Here is a 22,402-nt window from a genome sequence, read left to right as displayed (position 1 = left end):
TTTTTCCATATTCCATTTGGTTGGTAGGTCTTCCTCTATCCCTTTATTTTGAGTCTATGTGTGTCTCTGCATGTGAGATAGGTCTCCTGAATCAGCAAACTGATGGGTCTTGACTCTTTATCCAATTTGCCAGTCTGTGTCTTTTAATTGGAGCATTTAATCCATTTACATTTAAGGTTAATATTGTTATGTGTGAATTTGGTCCTGTCATTATGATATTAGCTGGTTATTTTGCTCGCTAGTTGATGCAGTTTCTTCCTAGCATTGATGGACTTTACATTTTGACATGTTTTTGCAATGGCTGGTACCTGTTGTTCCTTTCCATGTTTAGTGCTTTCTTCAGGGTCTCTTGTAGGGCAGGCCTGGTGGTGACAAAATCTCTAAGCATTTGCTAGTCTGTAAAGGATTTTATTTCTCCTTCACTTATGAAACTTAGTTTGGCTAGATATTAAATTCTGGGTTTAAAATTCTTTTCTTTAAGAATGTTGAATACTGCCCCCCACTCTCTTCTGGCTTGTAGAGTTTCTGCCGAGAGATCTGCTGTTAGTTTGATGGGCTTCCCTTTGTGTGTAACCTGACCTTTCTCTCTGGCTGCCTTTAACATTTTTTCCTTCATTTCAACTTTGGTGTATCTGACAATTATTTGTGTTAGAGTTGCTCTTCTCAAGGAGTATCTTTGTGGCATTATCTGTATTTCCTAAATTTGAATGTTGGCCTGTCTTGCTAGGTTGGGGAAGTTCTCCTTGATGATATCCTGCAGAGTGTTTTCCAACTTGGTTCCATTTTCCCCGTCACTTTCAGGCACACCAATTAGACATAGATTTGGTCTTTTCACATAATCCCATACTTCTTGGAGGTTTTGTTCATTTCTTTTTACTCTTTTTTTCTCCATACTCCTCTTCTCGCTTAATTTCATTCTTTTGATCTTCAATCACTGATACTTTCTTCCAGTTGATCAAGTTGGTTATTGAAGCTTGTGCATTTGTCACGTAGTTCTCATGTTATGGTTTTCATCTCTGTCAGTTCTTTTAAGGTCTTCTCTACATTGTTTATTCTAGTTATCCATTCATCCATTTTTCAAGGTTTTTAGTTTCTTTGCACTGGTTATGTAGCTCCTCCTTTAGCTCTGAGAAGTTTGATCAACTGAAGCCTTCTTCTGTCAACTCGTCAAAGTCATTTTCCATCCAGGTTTGTTCCATTGCTGGTGATGAGCTGCATTCTTTTGGAGGGGGAGATGCACTCTTTTTTTTGAATTTCCAGGTTTTCTGCACTGCTTTTTCCCCATCTTTGTGGTTTTATCTGCCTTTGGTCTTTGATGATGGGGAAGTACTGATGTGGTTTTGGTGTGGGTGTCCTCTCTGTTTGTTAGTTTTCCTTCTAACAGTCAGGACCCTCAGCTGTAGGTCTGTTGGGGTTTGCTTGAGGTTCACTCCAGACCCTGTTTGCCTGGGTATCAGCAGCAGAGGCTGCAGAAGATAGAATATTGCTGAACAGCGAGTGTTGCTGTCTGATTCTTGCTCTGGAAGCTTTGTCTCAGGGGTGCACCCCGCTGTGTGAGGTGTGAGGTGTAGGTCTGCACCTAGTGGGGGATGTCTCCCAGTTAGGCTACTCAGGGGTCATGTACCCACCTGAGCAGGCTGTCTGTCCGTTCTCAGATCACAACCTCCATGCTGGGAGATCCAGTGCTCTCTTCAAAGCTATCAGACAGGGGCATTTACCTCCGCCGGGGTTTCTGTTGCTTTTTGTTTAGCTATATCCTGTCCCCAGAGGAGGAGTCTACAGAGGCAGGCAGGCCTCCTTGAGCTGCAGTGGGCTCCACCCAGTTCAAGCTTCCTGGCGGCTTTGTTTACCTACTTAAGCCTCAGCAATGGTGGGTGCCCCTCCACCAGCCTCCCTGCCACCTTGTAGTTAGATCTCAGACTGCTGTGGTAGCAATGAGGGAGGCTCCATGGGCATGTGACCCTCCAGGCCAGGTGTGGGATATAATCTCCTGGTGTGTCGTTTGCTAAGACCCTTGGTAAAGCACAGTATCAGGGTGGGAGTTACCCAGTTTTCCAGGTTTTGTGTGTCTCAGTTTCCCTTGGCTAGGAAAAGGGATTCCCTTACCCCTGTGCTTCCCAGGTGAGTCAATATCTCGCTCTGCTTCAGCTCTCACTGTTCGGGCTGCATCAGCTGATCAGCACCGATTGTCCGGCAATCCCCAGTGAGATGAACCCAGTACCTCAGATGAAAATGCAGAAATCACTCCTCTTCTGTGTCTCTCACACTGGGAGCTGGAGGCTGGAGCTGTTCCTATGCGGCCAACTTGGGCGAGCCAACAATCCACTTTTTGTAGTAGCTTGTTTCCTTGTTCCTGTTCAAAGTACCTTATAAAAAACAATTGTTGGGCTGAGTACGGTGGCTCACACCTGTAATCCCTGCACTTTGGGAGGACGAGGCAGGCGGATCACGAGGTCAGCAGATCGAGACCATCTTGGCTAATATGATGAAACCCCGTCTCTACTAAAAATAAAAAAAAATTAGGCCGGGCGCGGTGGCTCAAGCCTGTAATCCCAGCACTTTGGGAGGCCGAGACAGGTGGATCACGAGGTCAGGAGATTGAGACCATCCTGGCTAACACAGTGAAACCCCGTCTCTACTAAAAATACAAAAACTAGCGGGGGAGGTGGCGGGCGCCTGTAGTCCCAGCTACTCGGGAGGCTGAGGCAGGAGAATGGCGTAAACCCAGGAGGCGGAGCTTGCAGCGAGCTGAGATCCGGCCACTACACTCCAGTCTGGGCGACAGAGCGAGACTCCGCCTCAAAAAAAAAAAAAAAAAAAAAAAAAAAAAAAAAAAAAAAAAAAAAAATTAGCTGGGCGTGGTGGCGGGTGCCTGTAGTCCCAGCTACTTGGGAGGCTGATGCAGGAGAATCACTTGAACCTGGGAGGTGGAGGTTGCAGAGAGCCGAGATCGTGCCACTACACTCCAGCCTGGGCGACAGAGTGAGACTCTGTCTCAAAAAAAAGGAAAACAAACAAACAAACAAAAACAATTGTTTTGCCATGCCCAGAGGAGGACTTTTGCAAGTCTTTATATGAGATGCCACCAATTCATAAATTGCTAATAAAAGCCAATTAGATCTTTAAACTAAATTTGTTGTAATTTTGTTTTTCACAGGCTATACTTGCACATACACAAAACACATATTTCCCCTTCTTCATATTATTAATTTCCACAATAATTCAGGAATATGTTTTGTATTTTTTTTTTTTTTTTTTCTAAGTCTTTGGCTATCATTATGTCCCACTGACTACTTAAATTGTTGTGCTTGGTAAATTACTCTAAGTACTGGAATCTTGATTAGTATAACAAAAGAAGTATAAAATAAAGAAGATAGTTTGTAAATTGTATGACATAGCTTATATAATAAATTTAAAATGTCCAAAATATTCAACTATTTAACTTTACGCATAAATTTATTTCAACTACATGCCTAATTTGATCACGATATGGTGGAATATTTTAAACTCTATTTATATCTTAAAGGTAAAACACCTTCCTATTGGCATTTAAATCATAGAGCAATTATTTTCTTACATCCATGCTGTACTGCAATATGACAACTCTTTGTGATAAAGACTGTAACAAATATGTACTATTGCTACAGCAAATTTCATTGAATATTAAAGATTATATCTTTTTGGCAGCTCTTCATCAGGGTACTGGAGTGTGTAAGAAACTGGAGGCAATCCCCATTATGTATCATAGGATACTGTCACATTCACACTCTACATCTGCCTCACAGAGCTGACTAGGAAAGTAATGACTGCTGAGATAAGCCTTTTCTCCTGAAAAAAGAAGGAAAGTAGCCTGACACTTTAATAATGTTTAAGGATACCTAATCTATTACTTTTCTGTTCGTAATGTTTCCTAAATATGAAAAAGAAAGAGGATTTGAAAGTACTTACAGCTGCCCATTTTTATGTAAATCATCCATGGAGCTATAATATCCTATTCTAAAATGACTAGCATGAAATAATACCATAAATTATAATAGAATGTAGAGCAAGTGGGGAATTACTTTTAAGATATATTCATGATATGATTTTCATGCACAAAGAATGTTTCTCTTATCATGCAGGAATTATTCTGTTATTAAAGTATCAAGGACACACAATTTTACTCAATTTGAATTCTGAAAGTATTTTAAAATCAAATTAAAATCACTCTTCGCTCTAGATTTCTGATAAAGTGCTGGTTAGCCATATGTATTTCGTAGTCTTTTATTTTTAGCTTCTCCTTTTTTATTATGCATAGTAACCTGATTACACGTAATGCTATACTTTCAGTTTTTCAATTGCCTTAAATTTTTCAAAAATCATCATTTCTACAAGTGTCTTTATTCAGTCCCATGCTTTGCTATTCAATTGTTAACAAATGAGCCGAGAACTTGCCTTACAATTAATAAAGTAAATGACATTTGAAAGGTTGGAGAGACATGATTGTTTATATGCTTACTTACACTCAAGTAAGAATATAATTTTCAATGTTTGCTTTGAGTGAGAACAAAGCAGGTTGAACAACACGAAAAGGGATATAAGTTGTTGAACTTTTTAAAATGAAGGCTGGCTTTCTTGAGTTAATATTTACATTACAGGAGGAAAAAGTGTTCAACTCAATGATGTATCTATTATAATGAACACCTGAAAAGCTTATTTTTAACGGTCTTCTTCTAAAACAAAAACATAGGATTAAATAATAATATTGCATTAAATTAATATTAGTAATGGCCAAAAAAGAAATGAAGCTAGTTAAAACTTGTCTTTAACTTTGCGTGTACTATTATGTCAAAAAGTAAAAAGTAAATTTTAATAAATATAATATTTGTTTAATAAAAAATGAGTCTGCAAAAGATACCGTATAGGTAATTACTAAATCACATTCTTGATGTAACATTTATTTTTTAATTGTGCTTTGATTTTAAAAGAAAAGTTAACATTTTAAAATAAAAAATAAAGTTCAGTTTTAAAGATATTATTAAAATTCAGTAAAATATTTAATTATAGACTAAAATGTCCAAACATCCCCCGCAAAGTAGATAGTTCACAGTTCACACACTATTCTTTTCTTTTGTTTTGAATCTTAAATACAATAAATACTCCAAATGGTTACTATTAACTGACAGAATTTAAATATCTCAAGTTCCATTTCTCTGTCTTTACAATTACTATGCTCTCATTGCTTATTTTGAATCTACATTTGAATACATTAATAAGTAGTACCTCAAATTTTAGAAACACAAACAGTTTCAAGCTAGTTGGAAGGTCTGACTTAAGATGACAAACTTAACTCTTAAAATAAAAATTTGTAGTAGAATCCTTGAGTGTTTCAGCTCCATAGCTGAAATATCTCCTAGTTACACTTCCATTTAAAAATTCATTGTTTACTAAAGGACAGGTAATAAAAAATGTGATAATTGAAAAAAAATTTAAAGTGTGTGGGGAAAAATCTGTGTGTGTGTGTGTGTGATTTAAAACTTAATTGTAACCTACAGTTAGAATTCAGACCCACAAAAAATCTTCTCAGGAAAGAGTCTCTCATTATCGACATGTTTTAAATTTTTGCCTCTGATAATATTCATATATTATTCCCACAGTCAGTGTATTCCCTTACTGCTTAAAAAGATGTGGTGGTGAAAGTAACTGTTAAATTCCACTAGCATTGAAAAGTATAGATGTTCTAATGTTAGTAAACAGAGGAAGATTATGAAGGAAAACATAATAAGTATTTTTGTTTTGCTTTTTTCTTTAAATCATGTTATTTAGGGCTGTATTAAAGTGTTTATTTTACAGAGGGTTAATAAATTTACTTTTTCAGAAACTCTATTTTGTTTTTACGGTGACCATTTGAACTGGCCTTTTAAACAGAAACACTTTTTTTTTTTTTCTTTGAGGTGGAGTCTCACTCTGTCCCCCAGGCTGGAGTGCAATGGTGCGATCTCGGCTCACTGCAATCTCTGCCTACTGGGTTCAAGAGATTCTCCTGCCTCAGCCTCTGCAGTAGCTGGGATTACAGGTGCCTGCCACCATGCCCAGCTAATGTTTTGTATTTTTAGTACAGACGGGGTTTCACCATGTTGGCCATGCTGGTCACAAACTCCTGACCTCATGATTCGCCCGCCTCGGCCTCCCAGCATGCTGGGATTACAGGCGTGAGCCACCAGGCTCAAGAACAAGGAGCCAGCAGGTTAGGGCCCAGTCTCTCTGCTTCCAAGATGGTGCCTTGAAAGTTGAGGAAGGAATGAACCCAGCCAAAACACCTATGTTTTCACAGAAATATACATAAAAAGCTGTATCTGATATATTTTACCCAGATCAGCTAGAAAACAAAAGTGTCTGACGGGAAAATTCTGAATAGTAGAAACCGTAAAAGTTCAGAATTACAAACTGCTGACAATTTACATTTGGTAGTGTGATTATCCACACAAATCTGTTTAACATTTTTGAAAGTGTATATGTAAATTGTCATCCAAATCAAAACAGTAAATTCACAGCACCATCTACTAACCTTAAATAGGACAATTAAATTCTAGTCTTCACAGTCATAGAACTAACTAAACTTATTATGTTTTCATTCGTAAGCTAACTCTAACTTACTTAAAAAAATATTTTGAATCAATTTCTTAATAAACACCAAATATACTTTCTTCAATTTCTGATGTCCTATGGTACACACTCTTCATCCATAGTGTAAAACCATTTATAAGATTTTTGAAACCACTTATAAGATTAGTAATCATTTACAAGAACATATCCATCCCCCAAAACACAAGGCTGAACTTTACCATCAACATTTATGATAAATCTCTCTAATTTATTGTAGTCACCTGAGGATAATCTTTACAATGTCCTTCAGTATCATATGAGCAACAAAATTATGTAGCATTCTTCAACATAATCTTCACTAAATAGCTGAGGGAAAGACACTTAAACTTTCTCAGAAGTGAGAAAAATATTTCTCTGTTTTATATCATTAAGTGTAATAAATTAAACTTATGATGCAAATATTTAAAATACCTTTTATTATAATTAATTATGATTAAGTATGCATACTTTTAGCTATTATGTTTAGACTTTTGGTCTAAATCTATAGCTATGCTTTAAATATCTTAATAAATTAAATTAGTAAAATCCCTAAAACTTTCTGTCGGATAAGAGAGATGTATTTCTAATATTCAAAAAGTCCAATATATTCTATGAAATAAATAGAACCTATATTGTAAAATATATATCCAAACATTTAATTTTCAAAACAGTCCTCCTATTATTTTTGATTCTGAATGTTGGTTCTCTTCCATGCCCTCAATTAGCTAATATTCTCTCCAATCACCATGATGTGTAATAATTCTCACTGAGGTGTGTGTCACAGCTTTTGTTCTCATTTCCCACCCTGTTTAATAGTTCACAGTAGTTCTTAGCAATCATCTTGTTCAGTTTTTTGGTTTGTTTGTTTGATTTTGTTCTCAGCTGTGGTTTTTCATCAAATAAAATCTTATGGAGTATAATGATATGCATCAAATAAAAACTGCTTATTGATTGAAATGATAATGTAATATGTAATGACATGCAAAAAACAATGAAATGAGGGCTACTATCATTAAGTGGGTGGAGAAGGGAAATCCACAGGATCCCTCTGCTGCTCTTATTTCCCCCAACACACACTGATCACAGAATGAAAACCATTAAACACATCAAAATTCTTAATTTATTACCCAAAGAAGTAGTCTGATGTTTTTTCTGATTATACAAGTAATATATTTGTTATTAAAATGATACACTACCACATTAAAGCAGAAATTGAACATTCTAATTTCTCAAAGATAAATACTATTAATTATAGACTTTCTATACAACATATATTTTCACATCATGTTATACAATATGCTGTTCTATAATCTGCTTTTCCCTCCCCTTAATAATTTTATAAGCAACATAGCTATAAAAATATATAATATATAATACAGTTCTATAAATATAACTATGCTACAATCTATCAAATTCACTATTGATAAATATGTAATATTTTTAATGTTATGGTCCTATAGTCTGAGTATGTACCCCCAAATTCTGGCATTGAAAACTTAATCCCAAACAGTGTTGGGAAGTCCCACCTATGGAGAGATGTTTAGATCGTGAAGGCTTCCACTCTCATGAATATACTAAAGCTGCTATAAAATGGGCTTGCAGGAGAGTATATTCATACTCTTCTGCCTTTCTGTCATGTGAGGACAAGCATTCCTTCCCTCAGCTTTCAAGGCACCATCTTGGAAGCAGAGAGACTGGGCCCTAACCTGCTGGCTCCTTCATCTTGAACTTCTCAGCCTCTAGAACTGTGAGAAATATATTTCTGTTTTTATAAATTACCACAAATTATCCAGTGTGTATATTTTGTTAGAATAGCACAAAACAGACTAAAACATATGGTAATATTATCTGACAGTTGAAGAAACTAACACCCAAATAGAGAAAAATACCTAAATCTGATCACATAGGCAATTAAGATTAGAGGTAGGACAAGAAACTCATATCCCAATTTTCCATATAAACATATTGATTCACTCTTCTCCTCAAGTAAAGAAAGCTAAAGTCCCAGGAAGATGAAGAGGAGAAATTTTTCCTTTGGTCTATTTCTTATTTAATGCAGAGGAGATTTTGTTCTATTATAGAACAGTTGGGAGTAGATGTTCCATGCTGTGAACTAGTTTCCTCTCTGTTTACCACACTACAAACTTCTGGCTACAGAATATATTTCTTGTTTTCTCCAATTAATTGGCCTCACACATATATAATCCCAGGACACTCTAATATTCTAACATTTAATATCCCTTTGGACATAATAAAACAATTACAAGTGATTATTTTTATCTTGATCTGTTGAAAACAGTAAAGCTCACCAAGGTAAGTAATGCATAAACATTTCAGGGATAATAACTTTTGACTTTTAAAAATTGTTCTTAAGAGTACAAACAGCTTATTGTCTTCTTTTTAAAAAGAAAAAGAAAGAATAAATTGGAAATATGGCTATAAAATACAAAAATACATTCACATTAGAAATGCAATTAATAATCTGAACAGTTTTACCCAAACAATATCAATATATAATCTTAAATCAAAATTATTATCTTCAGTTTCTTAGTATATTTATGCTTTGTGAAATCTACCCACCCAGCAATAAAAAATAATTAAGCCAACATAATAATTTTGAAATTATAGGGTAGAAAAGAATGATAATTTTTGAAGTGTGCATTTAACGCTGGAAAAAAATATGTAGTAGAACTCTCCAGTTTTCCACAACTGAACTTGCTAATATTAAACAGTCAGGAGCACAAAGAGTATGTGCTATGTATTGAATTGTTACTCCTGCTCCACAATTCATATATTGAAGCCCTGATTCCCAGTGTGATGATATTTGGAGATAGGACCTTTGGCAGATGATGAGAGTTTTGATGAGGCCATGAGGTGGGGCCATTATGATGGGATTAGTATCTTTAGAAGAAGAGACATCAGAGGGCTTGCATGATCTCTCTTTCTCTCTCTCCTCTCTCTCTCCCTGTGTGCATGCACCAAGGAAAGACCGTGTGAGCACATACTAAAAAGATGGCCATCTGCAAGCCAGGAAGAGAGCCCTTACTACAATCCAATCACTCTGGCACCCAGTCTCAGACTTCTAGCCTCTAGAACTCTGACAAATAAACTTTAGTTGTTTAAGCCGCCCCATCTATGGTATTTTGTTTTGTTAGCCTTAGCAGATAAATACAGTGTACAAACAGTTACATATTTAATAGCCCAAGGAAAGGTGCCTCCCTTGTGCAGGAGTTTTTTTTTTTTTTTTCCCCGCCCCGGTTATCTATAAGTAGATGCTTTTTCTATAACATACCATTTCAATGGGAATTATACATTTAATCTAATATCTCTATAGCAGTGGTTCTCATCTGGAGGCAATGTTGCCCCCATGGGACATTTGGCAATGTGTAGAGGTATTACTGGCATCTAGAGGAGAGAGGCTAGGGATGCTGCTAAACATCCCACAATTCACAGCACAGACACCTAAAACAAAATGCCACTAGCACTATTGTTGAGAAACCATGCCCTAAAAAGAAATGACTAAAAAAATCTTGTGTTTAAATGACTAAAAAACTTGTTATGGCCCGGAGTGGTGGCTCACACCTATAATCCCAGCACTTTGGGAAAACGAGGTGGACGGATAATTTGGGTAAGGAGTTCAAGTTCAGCCTAGCCAACATGGTGAAACCTCGTTTCTACTAAAAATACTAAAATTAGCCGGGCATGGTGGCATGTGCCTGTGATCCCAGCTTCTCGAGAGGCTGAGGCAGGAGAATCACTTGAACCCAGGAGGTGGAGGTTGCACAGTGAGCTGAGATCATGCCACTGCACTTCAGTCTGGTGACAGAGCAAGACTGTCTCAAGAAAAAAAAAAAAAAAAAAAAGAAAAAAGAAAGACAGAAAGAAAAGAAAAGAAAAACACTTCTTTTGTTCTAGACCCATTCTATCCCTAACTTTTTACAACTCCTCTCACTACTGATGAGGCTAACTGAAAAATACAAATAATCAAAAAATTTAAAATTTTCTTAATTACTAATTGGGAATAAAGCATTTCTTGGTACAATTACATATAATTTCATTATACAATGTACATGTAGATACAATTGCTTGTGATAATAACAGTGGTCAAGAAATCAGAAACTCATGAGAAAGAATTGAAAACTGAATCAGTTCTAAATTATTAAAGATTAGGAACCTGTAGTATATAGATGGGTACAACTCAACTGATTTCTAAACATTTGTGAAATTTTCAATGTAAGTAGAGCATAAATGTAAAATTTAACCTCCACCATAACAAAATGTCACAAGTTATTTATTACCAGGACCAGAAATAGTAGGACCAAAATTTTCCATGGATGCAAGGGGTTTGTATTGGCCTATGTGATTGGCATTTCTCATCCATGTTCCAAATCCAGTTTGAATGACAATTTTTTTTCCAACCATGTCCTCTAAGTAAAATTCTTGAACCATCAATTACATACTTCCCCCTAAGCTACAATCCTTTTTAACTAATAAAATAAACTATATTTTCAAAAGTTAACATTTTTCCTGTTTAAGTATTCAAGATGATATGAAAACTACAATAACACAAAATTCAAATGCTGCTTGTTACCTGAGAAATTTTAGAAACTAAGTAGCCAATTTGAGTAATTCAAGTATAAAGAAAAGAAAAAAAAAAAAAAAAAACATATAGGAGTTTTTTAGATGGAGGTATACTAAATTTTTTAAATTGTAACTATGTAGTACTGTCTTTGAAAGTAATCATTTTCTTTTTCATTTAATTTAGCAAATGAAGGTCTGATTTCTTGTATATGAATGTTTTAAAACTGGTCATAACTAATGCTGAGAAAAAAAGAATACTCTTTTCTGAGTTAATTATCCAAATCCAAAATAAGCACTCTCTGACAAAGTAATAAATACTCTGCTATGTTAAAATTGATTATTTTATCCATTATGCAATATCTATATGTGATATTTAATCAACTCAAAGATATTTTTATATGCCACATAAAAAAGCATTATTAGATAATATGTACCTAAAGGGCTATATTTAAATAAAGAAATGTTTTCATTATGTAATATATAAAATTGACACTACAATATGTTACTTATAGGTTTATAAAAGGTTATTTTGGTAATGTAACACATGTTCCTTTTGTCTGTGATACTGCTCTTTTCCTAAGTACTAGTTTATAAGTCTGCTAAAGCCACAGTAACATGTTCATGGCACCAATGATCAGCATCAGTCCAATCATAAAATACTATTTAAATAAAGGTCAAGTTTCAGGGAAAACATTGTTAGTTGTGAAGAGTCTATAAATTATGCTCTGAATTTCTCTAGTATCTCACTAATATGTTAGGAGTCCTCAGAAGTTTGATGATCTATAAAGTCTGTTTTGTAATTTAATTGTGTTCAATAATTACATAATAAACTACTGTAAGTCTGAAATAATCATTAAAAATATGTTGAGAAGGATTTGTTTCCTGATCTTAATAATGAGTCAGGGTCTCTCTTACTGCATGATTTTCTCTTTAATCTATTGTTAGTGTAAAAACTAATGATGAATTAAAAATATATCTTCTTATTTCTTTCTATTTAATTCTTGTTTTAGAGTACTATCTTTTAAAATGTATATCCAGAGTGCACATTTTATTGTAAAATATGGTTAATATTCATAGATAAATAGAAAACACATACTTAGAAAAAATAATGCCCACTGCTCTGTCTGCTATCTACCAAATGTATTTTTATATTATGAAAGTATACTTTCTACTTTCTTTTATGATATTACATTAAAAACCATACTCTAAAATCGGAACCACACACACTTCATATTTTTGTATAATTTTTACATAATGTGGGAACTATATAATAAATAAACAAGAAGTCTCATTAGGTTAACATATTTTTGATGGCTTTATAAAAATAAAACGTAAAATCTGGTTTTGTTTGCTAGATTAAGTATTTTGCTTTATATTATAGATCTGTATCTTTAGGTATAGCTGTATGGAGTTAAATCATGCACTTTACAAAAACAATGTGGCCTAAGCCTTCCAGATTTCTGACAGATACAAATGAAATATTTAATCCTGGTTCAGTGATATGTTTCTGGAATCATACACATTTCCACATAGATTATAAAACATCCTTTCTATTCTTTAGCTTGTCAAAGATCTATGGTTTTCATGACAGAATTATAAAAACTGATCATCAGATTGAACCACTGGAAGGATTTACAAATAACTAATGCCATTGGTGTTAATAAATAAGGGTGTGGAACAAATAACCTTGCAAGGAAAGTACACTCTGTGGGCCAAGTATTGTTATCACTTACCAGTTCTTCCTGAAGTTGGGAAATGAGTTCATCCTTCTCTTTCAGCTGCAGCTTGAGCATCGAGCATTCATCTTTCATTATATCCTATAAAAACATCAAAGAGATGGCATAATAGGCTTAGCCCTTTTGCTTTGCTCTTGATAAGGAAAGTCAGCTTCACACAGTGGGAGATAATTGCATCTGACTAATGAAACTCAAATTCCCTCTACAGTATGATATTTTTTCATAATATATTCTTAGTTGCAAAAAATAAGTTAATGCATCCAAAAATGCTATGCTATACATAATCACGTAGACATACACACACAAACACACACACACACACACACACACACACACACACACACATACACATATGTTTTTGCTTAGTTTTTTGTTTTCTTTTTGGTATGCCTCTGTCAATTTACTTGCCTAGGACAGAAACCAGGAAACCATCCTAAATTATTCCCTCTCATGTTTGTGCATACATAGTAGGTAAAACAGAAATAACTCTACTTTTAAAAAGATACTGATATGGCTTGGTTCAGTGTCCCCACCCAAATCTCATCTCAAATTGTAATCCCCACATGTGGAGGGAGGGACCTGATGGGAGGTAATTGAATCATGGGGTGGTTTCCCCCGTGATATTCTCATGAGATCTGATGGTTTAAAAGTGGTAGTTTCCCCTGAGCACTCTCTGACTCCTGCCACCTTGTGAGGACATGCCTTACTTCCCCTTAGCCTTCCACCATGATTGTAAGTTTCCTGAGGCCTCCCCAGCCACAAGAAACTGTGAGTCAATTAAACCTTTTTCCTGTATAAATTACCCACGCTTAGATCATTCTTTATCGCAATGTGAAAATGGACTAATACAGAACATTGGTGACTGGAGTGGGGCACTGCTATAAAGATAAACTGAAAATATGGAAGCAGCTTTGAAACTGGGTAATGGGCAGAAGTTGGAACAGTATGGAGAGCTCAGAAGAAGACAGGAAGATGTGGGAAAGTTTGGAGTTTTCTAGAAACTAAAATGGTTTTGATCAAAATGCTGATGGTTATTTGGTCAATAAAGTCCAGGCTGAGGCAGTCTCAAATGAAGATAAGGAACTTCTTGGACACTGGAGTAAAGGTCACTATTGTTATGCTTTAGCAAAGAGACTGGTGGCATTTTGCCACTGCCCTAGAGATCTGTGAAACTTTGGACTTGAGAAACATGATTTAGGGTACCTGGTGGAAGAAATTTCTAAGCAGCAAAACATTCAAGAGGTGACCTGGCTGATTCCAAATGTGTTCAGTCATATGCATTCAAAAACAGATTATTGGAAACAGGTACTTTTATTTAAAAGAGAAGCAGAGCATAAAAGCTTGAAAATTTTATAGCCTGATCATGAGGTAGAAAAGAAACACCCATTTTCTGGGGAAAAATTCAAGATGACTGCAGAAAATTGCATAAGTAATGAAGAGCCAAATGTTATAGCCAAGACAATGGGGAAAATGTCTCTAGGGCATTTCAGAAATCTTCACCATAGCCTCTCCCATCACAGTACAAGAGCATCTCCCAACAAGGACAGCAGCCTCTCCCATTATGGGCCAGGACGCTTAGGAGAGAAAAATGGTTTTGTGGGCTGTGCCCAGGGCCCTGCTGCTCTGTGTAGCCTTGGGCCATGGCAGCCTGCATCCCAGCTGCTCCAGCTCCAGCCATGGCTAATAGGGGCCAAAGTACAGCCCAGGTGTTTGCTTCAGAATGTACAAGACCCTAGCATTGGTGGCTTACATGTAGTGTTGGGCTTGGGAACCTCTGCCTAGATTTCAGAGAATGTATGGAAATGCCTGGATGTCCAGGCAGAAGTCTGCTACAGTGGTACAGCCCTTATGGAGAACCTCTGCTAGGGCAGTGTGGAAGGGATATGTGAGGTCGGAGCCACCCACACAGAATCTCCACTGGGGCACTGCCTAGGGGGAACTGTGAGAAGAAGGTCACTGATCTTCAGACCCCAGAATCATAGATCTACTGACAGCTTGCACCATGTGCCTGGAAAAGCCACTGGCACTGTATTAGTCCATTTTCATGCTGCTGATAAAGACATACCTGAGAATGGGAAGAAAAAGAGGTTTAATTGGACTTACAGTTTCACATGGCTGGGGAGGCCTCAGAATTGTGGCAGAGGTGAAAGGCACTACTTACATGGCAGCAGCAAGAGAAAATGAGGAAGAAGCAAAAGTGGAAAACCCTGATAAACCCATCAGATCTTGTGAGACTTATTCACTATCATGAGAATAGCACAGGAAAGAACAGCCCCCATGATTTAATTACCTCCCCCTGGGTCCCTCCCACAACATGTGGGAATTCTGGGAGATACAATTCAAGTTGAGATTTGGGTGCGGACACAGCCAAACTATATCAGGCACTCAATGCCAGGCTATGAAAGGAGCCACAGGGGATATATCCCACAGAGTCACAGGGGTAGAGTTGCCCAAGACCATGGGAGTCCATCCCTTGCATCAGCATTCCGTGGATGTGAGACACAGAGTGAAAGGAGATTATGGAGCTTTAAGATGTAATGACTGCCCCATCAGCTTTCAGAATTGCATGAGGCCTGTGGCCCTGTTGTTTTGGCCAATTCCTTTCATTTTAGAATAAGAACATTTACCCATTGCCTGTACCTCCATTGTAGCTTGGAAGTAAGTAAGTTGTTTTTGATTTTACAGGCTCATAGGTGAGAGAGATTTGCCTTGCCTCAGATGAGACTTTGGACTTGGACTTTTGAGTTAATGCTGTAATGAGTTAGACTTTGGGGGACCATTGTGAAGGCAAGATTGGTTTTTAAATGTGACAAGAACATGAGATTTGGGAGGGTCTGGAGGCAGAATGAAGTAGTTTGTCTCTGTGATCCCACCCAAATCTCATCTTAAATTATAATTCCCATGTGTCACAGAAGAGATCTGGTAGGAGGTGATTGGATCATGGGGGTGGTTTCCCCCATGCTGTTCTGGTGATAGTGAGGGAGTTTTCATGAGATCTGATGGCTTAAAAGTGACAGTTTCCCCTATGCTCTCTCTCTCTCCTGTTGCTTTGTGAAGAAGTGCCTTGCTTCCCCTCAGCCTTTTGCCATGATTTTAAGTTTCCTTAGGCCTCCCCAGCCACATAGAATTGTGAGTCAATTAAACCTCTTTATTTTTTATATTAGCCAGTCTCAGGTTGTTCTTTATAGTGGTGTGAAAATGGACTAGTATAGATACTATATCTACCATGTGGTCCCTGGTTATAATTAAATATTAATTCTCAAACCAATATCCATGTTACAGTGTTCATCTTTAATGATGTCCCTGTAACAACTGTGCCTTTCACTACAGCTTAATCTTTGGGCACTTAATCTTCTCACTCTGCATGTACACCCAACCACGACCTCTATGTACACACTATATCCACATCCATGGCCTCTACTACTCTATGCTGGTGTGATGATTAATACTGAGTGTCAAATTGATTGGATTGAAGGATACAGGGTATTGATCCAGGGTGTGTCTGTGAGGCTGTTGCCAATGGAGATTAACATTTGAGTCAGTGAGGTGGGAAAGGCAGACCCACCCTTAACCTGGGTGGGCACAATCTAATCAGCTGGCAGCATGGCTAGAATATAAGCAGGCAGAAACATGTGAAAAGAGAGAGTGGCCTAGCCTCCGAGCCTACATATTTCTCCTGTGCTGGATGCTTCCTGCCCTTGAACACTGGACTCCAAGTTCTTCAGTTTTGGAATTTGGACTGTCTCTCCTTGCTTCTCAGCCTGCAGATGGCCTATTGTTGACCTTGTAATCATGTGAGTTAATACTTAATAAACTCATATATACATACACACACACACACACACACATATATATGGAATATATATATATATTTTGTCCCTCTAAAGAACCCTGGCTAATATAGCCGGTAACTACAAGATACAACTAACTAATCCAGAATTATCTTCAGCTCTTCAGTATTCCAAGCTTCAGCTCTTAAGTACAACTACTCACTAAACATATATTCAATATTATTCCACAGACACTCCAACTCAACATCTTCTTCCGCCACCTTAAGACTTCACTTCTGCCGATTTCCCCATTATTTTCCTATTTCCTAAATTAATAATCAGGAAGCCTTCATATACATTCAGTTGCTAACTCACTTTGAACCAAATCTGAAACCAAATTTAATCTCTACTTCTTCACTATTTCTTTTTCTTTTTCTTTTTCTTTTATTTTTGAGACGGAGTCTTGCTCTGTCGCCCAGGCTGGAGTGCAGTGGCCGGATCTCAGCTCACTGCAAGCTCCGCCTCCCAGGCTTACGCCATTCTCCTGCCTCAGCCTCCCGAGTAGCTGGGACTACAGGCGCCCGCCACCTCGCCCGGCTAGTTTTTTTTTTTTAGTAGAGACGGGGTTTCACCGTATTCGCCAGGATGGTCTGGATCTCCTGACCTCGTGATCCGCCCGTCTCGGCCTCCCAAAGTGCTGGGATTACAGGCTTGAGCCACTGCGCCCGGCTTCTTCACTATTTCTTGGGCTTACTCCTCTCTATTCCATTTTGATAGTCTAAGTACTTGTTGCTTCTTACCCAAATTTCTCTAATTGTCTCTAAAGCGATTTTTCCTCTATCTCTATCATTGTCCCTGTTTGCCAGAGAGACTTCTCTAAGCAGGAATTAATTTTGTCACTTCCTCATTTAACAGCAAATCATCTCCTCCTTCAGGAAGAAAATCAAAACTCTTCAGCATAGTGTAATGTACCGTTCATTATCTGTTACTTGCTTATTTCTGGAGCTGCAATGTTTTTGACTTTCAACCTCCTCACAACTTTGTTCATTCCTGCAGCACTGAAATGCAATGTTGTTTCACATCTCCTCATTTTACACATGTGAATTTCTGGATGTGTTGCCTTCAACCCATTGTATCCTTCTCTCCCTCATAATACCATCTCCAAGACACATCTCAAGAATTACTCTCTATTTCGCTAGAAAGATTTTTCTTTTTGGCCGAGTGACACATCCCTTTGGGAATGCTCCATAGCATCCATACCATACATCATTTCATGCAATACTTAAAGTGTTGTTTGCTTGTTCCCCAACCTCACTGAACTACTTTTTTGCTGCTGTTGTTGTTGTTGTTGTTGTTGTTGAGAGGGAGTTTCACTCTAGTTGCCCAGGCTGGAGTGCAGTGGCGCAATCTCGGCTCACCACAACCTCCACCTCCCGGGTTCAAGCAATTCTCCTGCCTCAGCCTCCCGAGTAACTGGGATTACAGGCATGTGCTACAACATTTGGCTAATTTTTTGTATTTTTAGTAGAAACGGGGTTTCCTCATGTTGGTCAGGCTGGTCTCACACTTCGGACCTCAGGTGATCTGCCCACTTTGGCCTCCCAAAGTGCTGGGATTACAGGCATGAGCCACTGTTCCTGGCCTCACTGAACTAGTTTTATTCTCTATTTGAGCATATAGTTTCTATTTCATTACCATATTACTAGCACCAAACATAATAACTGACACACATAAGATGATCAAATTTGGCTGGCCATGGTGGCTCTCACTTGTAATTCCAGAACTTTGGGAGGCCAAGGAAGGAGGATCGCTTGAGCCCAGGACTTCAAGACTAGCTTGGGTAAAACAGTGAAATACCATCTCTATTTGAAAAAAAAAAAGAAGATGCTCAAATTCATGTTTCTTTCCAATACAATTACCAAATAAGCAGTATAAACATTAGCAGTATACCCATTTCTCTGAAATCTGGCACCCTTATCTGAGCTGACAAGGAACAGCAACAACAACAACAACAACAACAACAACAAAATCCAAAGGATTAGAGAAAACATAATACCTGTTTATTAATACCTGTTTATTCTAGTTCTCATGGTAGAATTTCTACTTCTTCCATACTGAACTACAAAGAATGTATAGTTCTTATTTATTTAGAGACACTCTGTTGAGTAGGATGGAGTGCAATGGCTCAATCAAGGCTCACTGTAACCTCAAAGTCCTGTCTTCCTGCCTCAGCCTCCCAAGTAGCTAGGACTGCAGGCATGCATCACCACATCCAACCTTTTTTTTTTTTTTTTACCTTATTTTTAAAATTTTATTTTTATTGGTTTGTTATAATTATTTCAATAGTTTTGGGGGTACAAGTGGTTTTTGGTTACATGGATGAATTATATAGCGGTGAAGGCTAGGATTTTAGTGTACTTATCACCTAAATAGTATGCATTGTACCCAACAGGTAATTTTTCATCCCTCACTCCCTTCACATTTCCCTGCTTCTAAGTTTCCAGTGTCTATTATATCACTCTGGCTTTGCATACCCACAGCTTAGCTCTCACTTATAAATGAGAACATGTTTTTTCTCATTTATATTTTCCATTCCTGAATTTAATTTCAGGAATGGAAATATTTAATTTTCCATTCCTGAATTACCTCCAAGTTCCTGCAAAATGCATTCATTAGTTTTTTTTTTTTTAATAGTTAAATAGTATTCCACAGTGTGTGCTGTGTGTGTGCATATGTGTGTGTATATATACACACACACATATACATACACATATATATACACAGGATCTTCTGTGTCACCATGACTGGAGTACAGTGATATGATCAGCTTACTGTAACCTCAACCTCCTATGCTTAAAGGATCCTCATTCCTCAGCCTCTTGAATAGCTAGGACTACAGGCATATGCTACCATGCCTGGCTAATTTTTTGTGTGTGTGTGGAAATGGGGTCTCGCTTTGTTGCACAGCCTGGCCTCAAACTTCTGGGCTCAAGTGATCCCCCTACCCCAGCATCCAAAAATGTTGGGATTATGGGCATCAGCCACCATGCCTGACTTATAATACCACATTTTCTTTATCCATTTATCAGTTGATGGTAACTTAGATTGAGTCCATATCTTTGTAATTGTGAATTGTGCTGTGATAAACATATGCATGCAGAAGTCGTCTTGATATAATGATTTATTTTCCTTTGGGTAGATACCCAGTAGTGAGATTGCTGAATTTAATAGTAGATGTACTTTTAGTTCCTTGAGAAATCTCCATACTATCTTCTGTAGAGGTTGTACTAATTTATAGTCTCATTAGCAGTGCATAAGCATTCCATTTTCACCATTTACCACATCCATCTATTGTCTTTTGACTTTTTAATGGTTATTCTGGATAAAGTGACCTCTCATTGTGGTTTTAATGCTCATTTCCCTGGTGGTTAGTGATGTTGAGCATTTTTTTCATGTTTGTTGGCCATTTGTATATCTTATGTTGAGGAACGTCTGCTTATGTCATTTACCCACTTTTTGATGGAATTATTCATTTTTTCTTGCTGATTTGAGTTACTCATAGATTCTGGATATTAGTCTTTTGTTGAGGTACAGGTGACAAATATTTTCTCTCATTCTATAAGTTGTCAGCTTACTCTGTTGATTATTTCTTTTGTTGTATAGAAGCTTTAAAGTTTAATTAGGTCTCATTTATTTATTTTCCTTTTTGTTACATTTGTTTTGGGGGTCATAGTCATAAAGTCTTTACCTAAGCAAACGTCCAGAATAGTTTGTCTTAGGTTTTTCTAATATAATTTTTATAGTTTTAGGGCTTCGATTTAAGTCTTTAATCTATCTTCGGTTAATTTTTGTACATGGTGAGAATAGGGATCCAGTTTCATTCTTCTACATCTGGCTATCCAATTTTTCCACCATTATTTATTGAATAAGGTGTTCTTTGCTCAGTGTATGTTTTTGTTGGCTTTGTCAAAAATCAGCTGGCTGTTGTATTTGGCTTTATTTCTGGGTTCTCTACTCTGTTCCAATGGTCTATGTATCTACTTTTATATGGGTACCATGCTGTTTTGGTTACTATAGCCTTGTAGTAAAATTTGAAGTAATGTGATGCCTCTGGATTTATTCTTTTTACTCTGGATTACTTTGGCTATTTGCATTATTTTTTGGTTACGTATAAGTTTTAAATTTTTTTTTCTTAATTCTGCAAAAAGTGATGTTGACGTATTTTGATAGGAATTGCATTGAATCTGCAGATTGCTTTGGACATTATGGTCATTTTCACAATTTTGATTCTAACAGTCCATGAGCTTAAGCATAGGATGTATTTCCATTTATTTATTTCATATATGATTTTTTTCATCATTGTTTTATAGTTCTTATAGAGCTCCTTCATCTCCTTGGCTAAGTATATTCATATGTTTTGTTTGGCCGTTCTTTGTTTTTGTTTTTTGTTTTTTTGTGCTAACGTAAATGGGACTGAGTTCTTGATTTAATTCTCACCATGGTCATTATTTTGCCCAGAAACTTTTAAAATATTTTGTTGAGATTGGGTTGCTTTATGTTGGTCATGCTGGCCTCGAACTTCCTACCTTGGCCTCTCAAAGAGGTAGGACTACAAGTGTGAGCCACCATGCCTGGCTTAGTTTGTAATTTATTAATATCTCTTTTCATTTGCCGACAATCAGCTTGACTAGGAGGGAGATGCTTATTGGCTCTTTCTGTTCCATCTCTTTTACAGTAGCCCAACTTCTTCCCCAAATCATAGGTACTATGGACAGGGATTATACTCATTTTTAATACTTATACTCCTAGACTCTAAATATCACCATTAATGGTAAAAGGTTTTACCTGTTCTATATTGCAAAGGAAATATTAATATTAGCATATTAGGAAGCAAGTAAGACAATAATCATGTTGCTTAGAATCAGAGAGATACAGGATCAAATCCTGGATGCTGCATGTAATTAGCCAGGTAGTTCTGTGCTAGTTACTCAACTTCTTTAGTCCCAAGGAAATTTCTGTGGAGGTTGATGATGGCACCAAACTATAAACCACTTTATGACAAAAACTCTATTGTATTAGTATTTATATTACCAAAGTCTTGCATAACATGTCACTTAAGAAAAGTTAATTTTAGGCCGGGCGTGGTGGCTCAAGCCTGTAATCCCAGCACTTTGGGAGGCCGAGACGGGTGGATCACGAGGTCAGGAGATTGAGACCATCCTGGCTAACACTGTGAAACCCCGTCTCTACTAAAAAATACAAAAAAAACTAGCCGGGCGAGGTGGGGGGCGCCTGTAGTCCCAGCTACTCTGGAGGCTGAGGCAGGAGAATGGCGTAAACCCGGGAGGCGGAGCTTGCAGTGAGCTGAGATCCGGCCACTGCACTCCAGCCTGGGTGATAGAGCGAGACTCCGTCTCAAAAAAAAAAAAAAAAAAAAAAAAAAAAAAAAAAAAAAAAAAAAAAAACGAAGAAGATGATTCAGGTAGGATTGAGCAGGGGACAGTCAAACCTTGATTCATATTAACAAATTCTCTATCAGCTAAACAAGGGGCTCATAGCTAAGATTTCCTGTTACAGAAATCCCCATGTTGAGCAAAAGTGGGTTGGCTCTTGTACCACTCCCTTGTTCAGTCATTGGCTGGGGAGTACTTCATGAATAGCTAGATCTCAGCCACTACCACCTTACTCAGC

At 37.2% G+C, this 22,402-nt stretch overlaps 1 protein-coding gene across 1 annotated transcript in view; it reads right to left on the bottom strand.

Moving 5' to 3' along the window:
- The window catches only part of CCSER1 (coiled-coil serine rich protein 1), a 1,475,466-nt gene that overhangs the window by 784,226 nt on the left and 668,838 nt on the right, over positions 1-22,402 (bottom strand). Inside the window, exon 8 of the mRNA XM_026448057.1 lies at positions 12,939-13,022. Coding sequence (XP_026303842.1) covers positions 12,939-13,022 — 84 coding nt within the window. The remainder of the gene's footprint in view (positions 1-12,938; positions 13,023-22,402) is intronic.

Source organism: Piliocolobus tephrosceles, chromosome 3 (genome assembly GCF_002776525.5).
Source record: "Piliocolobus tephrosceles isolate RC106 chromosome 3, ASM277652v3, whole genome shotgun sequence".
Classification (NCBI taxonomy): Eukaryota; Metazoa; Chordata; class Mammalia; order Primates; family Cercopithecidae; genus Piliocolobus; species Piliocolobus tephrosceles.
The sequence above is the reverse complement of the archived record's forward strand: the minus strand, read 5'-3'. Positions and strand labels throughout refer to the sequence as shown.